We start from the raw sequence: 3,661 nt of genomic DNA on the forward strand, positions 1-3,661 counted from the left end.
CATGAGGTTACCGGGGGCGGGCGGGAACGGGACGCGGTCGGGGGCAGGCTCTAGGCCACCGCCCAGGGCTTGGGATCGACCCTGCAGCCGGGCGCCCTGAGAGTCGAGCCGAAAGTGACTCCCAGTGCCACCGCGGGGCGGGTGCCCGGCGTCTGCGAGCTGGGGAGCCCACCTGCCAGAAATACCGTGCTAACTGAAGTAGGCGGCATAACCTTTCCAGTAGAGCAGACAGGAGAGTCCTAATTAAGTCATTTCTACTTTTTTTTCTTTTTCTTTTTTTGTAGTCACTTCCACTTTCTTTTCTTTCTCTTTTCAAGTTCAGAGTTACTCTCAATTCTATTTAAAAATTTTAATTGACACATAGTAATTATACGCATATTTGGGGTACAATGTGATATTTTAATACATGCGTGGAATACTATTCAGCCGTAAAAAAGGAAAGCCTGTCGCTTGAAGCAGCATGATGAACTTGGAGGACACTATGCTAAGTGAAATAAACTGGGAACAGAAAAGACAAATACTACAAGTTCTCATTTATGTGTAGAAGCTAAAAAGGAAAAGAAAAGATTGAAGTAAAGGGTAGAATAGTGGTTACAGAGGCTGGGAAGACGAGTGGAGAGGAGGCTGGCAAGAGACAGGTCAATAGGTACGAAGACACAGTGAGGGTTAGTTCTAGAGTTCTATGCATACCCTGCTAGAGAAACTATCGTTACAATAATATAAATCGTTTTTCAAATATAGCTAGAAGAGAGTTTCTTGAACATTCTAACCATAAAGAAATGGTAAGTGTCTAGCAGCTAGAAAGCTTCTCTACAAGTCTTTCAAGACCGTGTTGCCCTGATTTTGTGTTTGCTGCACGTTTATTGGTACTGTGTCTTCATTAATTGCTCTCAAGGCTGCTGAGACTAAAGGTGTGTAACCAGGTCATTGGGACGAATTTACACCCCAGACCATAAATGTGCATGTAAAAGGAGTGCTCGCTTAACTGAAATAAAATCTCACACTCCTGCTATTTGAGACAGGAGCAAACAGTAAAGAAAATCTGGAAGTTTTGGGGTGAATATGCTTAGGCGCAGTCAAGACAGCATAAAGACACCAAGTGCCAGGCTGTGCTGTCTGAAAATACTGAACTTTTTGTTCTGTTTGTTGTTGCTTCCTTTGTTTGTTATTACAGTTTATCTTCTGTTTTTGAACCCTGAAGGTTTGTGAGTGTTTTCAAATCTCTTATTTTTCTCTTCCCCCAAACGTTTCTTTTTTCTTTCTTTCTTTCTTTCTTTTTTTTTGAGACATTTTTGCTGTAGGGTATGTATGCTCATTGGATAGACAGAGAAAATGAGAAATTCCTCCTAGGGTTTTGCCTGTGCCACAGTGCCTTCTCTAATCTCCTCTTGGGATTTTAAGCACACATGCACCTGGTGTGAGTTTTAAGGCTCTGGGTCTGGTACTTGAACTGCTATCGACTACATGGGAGTCTAGTAACATAACCACTACTCCATCTACTGGTCTACCCCTAAGCTTTTATAGAAAAGGCAGCTGAGTGGCTAGCAGCTGGTATAAAAGTTACATCACTGGGCTCTCACATGGCCAATAGTAGTTCATGTCCCAGACCTGGAGTCTTGAAACTTGCTGGGCAGGTGATTGTACGTGCCTAAAATCTTGAGGAGAATGAAGGAGAGGGGATTGTGGGGGATGATTTCTTGCTTTCTGTCTCTCTCCATCTCTCTGGTGAGCACATATGCCCTATAGCAAAAATCTTTCTCTCAAAAAAGAAAAAAAAGCAGCTGCATTGGTTGGGGACCATTTAATGTTACATTTTAATAAAATGAGGTGTTTTGCTTTAACCATCATTTCCCCCTTATTTTTCTTCCAGAGCTAAATTGAAAGAGTAGCAAAGATCTCTAAAAATTTAGGAACCATCGGTATTTGTAATACTGGATAAGCTCCTACAGAGAAATCAACCCCAACAAGACTAACTGAATAATGGAGACAAGTTGATGTGTGTCTTCAAATTCTTATCCAGAAACTGAAGTATCCTTTGAATTTAAGGATTTTTGTGTGCATTTAACAAGAAGATGACCTTCCAGTTTAATTTCACTATTGAAGACCAGTTAGAAAATGAGTTAACGACCCTTAGAGATGGAGCTTTAACCCTGGATTCCTCAAAAGAGTCATCAATATTAGAAAGTCAAAAAGGAAATCAGGAGGACAGAAGATGTTCTGCAGAGCAGTGTGACTTGCTGCAGGGTCACCTGCGGGAACCTACGTCAGGAGAAAATGCAGCTTCTGGTCAAGACTGCCCACTCCGTGCAGCTGACAGTTCCCGGAACTCAGAGCCACCCGAGAAAGAGCCGTGCTCAAAAGTTGCCAAAGAGCATGCTGTGCCTGAAGACTTGAAGAAGGTGTTAGAAAATAAAGTCATTGAAGCAGTACCAGGTCTCCAGCATGTTAACCTGTCAGCAGTGAAAACGATCGTGCTGAAAGAGGACTTCCCAGGAGAAAACATCATTTCAAAAAGCTTTTCTTTTCACTCTGATCTGATTACGGGAGTTTATGAAGGAGGCTTAAAAATTTGGGAATGCACTTTTGACCTCCTAGCTTATCTCACAAAGGCCAAAGTAAACTTTGCTGGGAAAAAAGTGTTGGATCTTGGTTGTGGATCAGGGCTGCTAGGTATAATTGCATTCAAAGGAGGAGCCAAAGAAATTCATTTTCAAGATTATAACAGTATGGTGATTGATGAAGTAACCTTACCTAATGTAGTGGCTAACTCCATGTTGGAAGGTGAAGAAAATGTCAGTGGGCCAGATGTGAAAAGATGCAGGAAGTCCAAAGTAACACAAGAACTATGTAAATGCCGATTCTTTTCTGGGGAATGGTCTGAATTTTGCAAGCTTGTACTAAGTCGTGAGAAACTCTTTGTAAAATATGATCTCATTCTTACTTCAGAAACCATTTACAATCCAGATTATTACCCTGCTTTGCACCAGACATTCCTTAGACTGTTAGGTAAAAATGGACGGGTGATCTTGGCTAGCAAAGCACATTATTTTGGTGTAGGTGGAGGTGTTCATCTCTTTCAGAAGTTTATAGAAGAAAGGGATGTATTTGTGACTAGAACACTTGAAATAATTGATGAAGGACTAAAGAGGTTCCTAATTGAGGTAACCTTTAAAAACAATGTTTACTGAGCGTCCTCAGTGAAATAAACAGAATGATCAAAAATTTGTTTTGAATGTTTGATTTTTATTTTGCTATTTTTTTTCTAAAATTATGTTTCTTTTATTTACCCAGGTAATAGGCCAGATGTGTTAGCAGCCTCACGTTTGCTAGTTGAGACTGAGGTCAGAGCCCCTGGCCTTTTCATGAGCTCTTCCAGGAAAGTTCTTTACCTTCATTCTGCTTGACCTTTCTGTCCCCGTGGATGCTACAGAAATTGTTCCCAGAAAACACTGCCATTTCTTAAGTTTGTTAATTTCTTCCCAGTCTCTGTTCACATACAGTGCCTGATCAGATCATGATGTTATTGATTTATTTTTTGTTTTTTAATTTTTTAATATGTATGTATCATTTATTTGATTATATTCTTGGAAAGAAATTTAGAATACCAATCTGTGAGGATAAACTCCATTTGTAAGGGCAAACATAGATAGCCCTGGAGCTG

At 40.6% G+C, this 3,661-nt stretch overlaps 1 protein-coding gene across 1 annotated transcript; it reads left to right on the top strand.

The window, feature by feature from the left end:
* The first annotated feature begins 1,775 nt into the window (after positions 1-1,775).
* On the top strand, positions 1,776-3,222 carry METTL18 (methyltransferase 18, RPL3 N3(tau)-histidine). Its single transcript, XM_006150110.3, has one exon. It carries the CDS (start codon positions 2,073-2,075, stop codon positions 3,186-3,188), a length of 1,116 nt encoding a protein of 371 aa, XP_006150172.1. The 5' UTR covers positions 1,776-2,072; the 3' UTR covers positions 3,189-3,222.
* The last annotated feature ends 439 nt before the right edge of the window (positions 3,223-3,661 follow it).

This window comes from Tupaia chinensis, unplaced genomic scaffold (assembly GCF_000334495.1).
Source record: "Tupaia chinensis unplaced genomic scaffold, TupChi_1.0 Scaffold000278_1, whole genome shotgun sequence".
In the NCBI taxonomy this organism is placed as follows: domain Eukaryota; kingdom Metazoa; phylum Chordata; class Mammalia; order Scandentia; family Tupaiidae; genus Tupaia; species Tupaia belangeri.

What these genes read in the sequence shown, in the direction of transcription:
- METTL18 (XM_006150110.3), top strand. Translation starts at nt 2,073, where the DNA reads ATGACCTTCCAGTTTAATTTCACTATTGAAGACCAGTTAGAAAATGAG.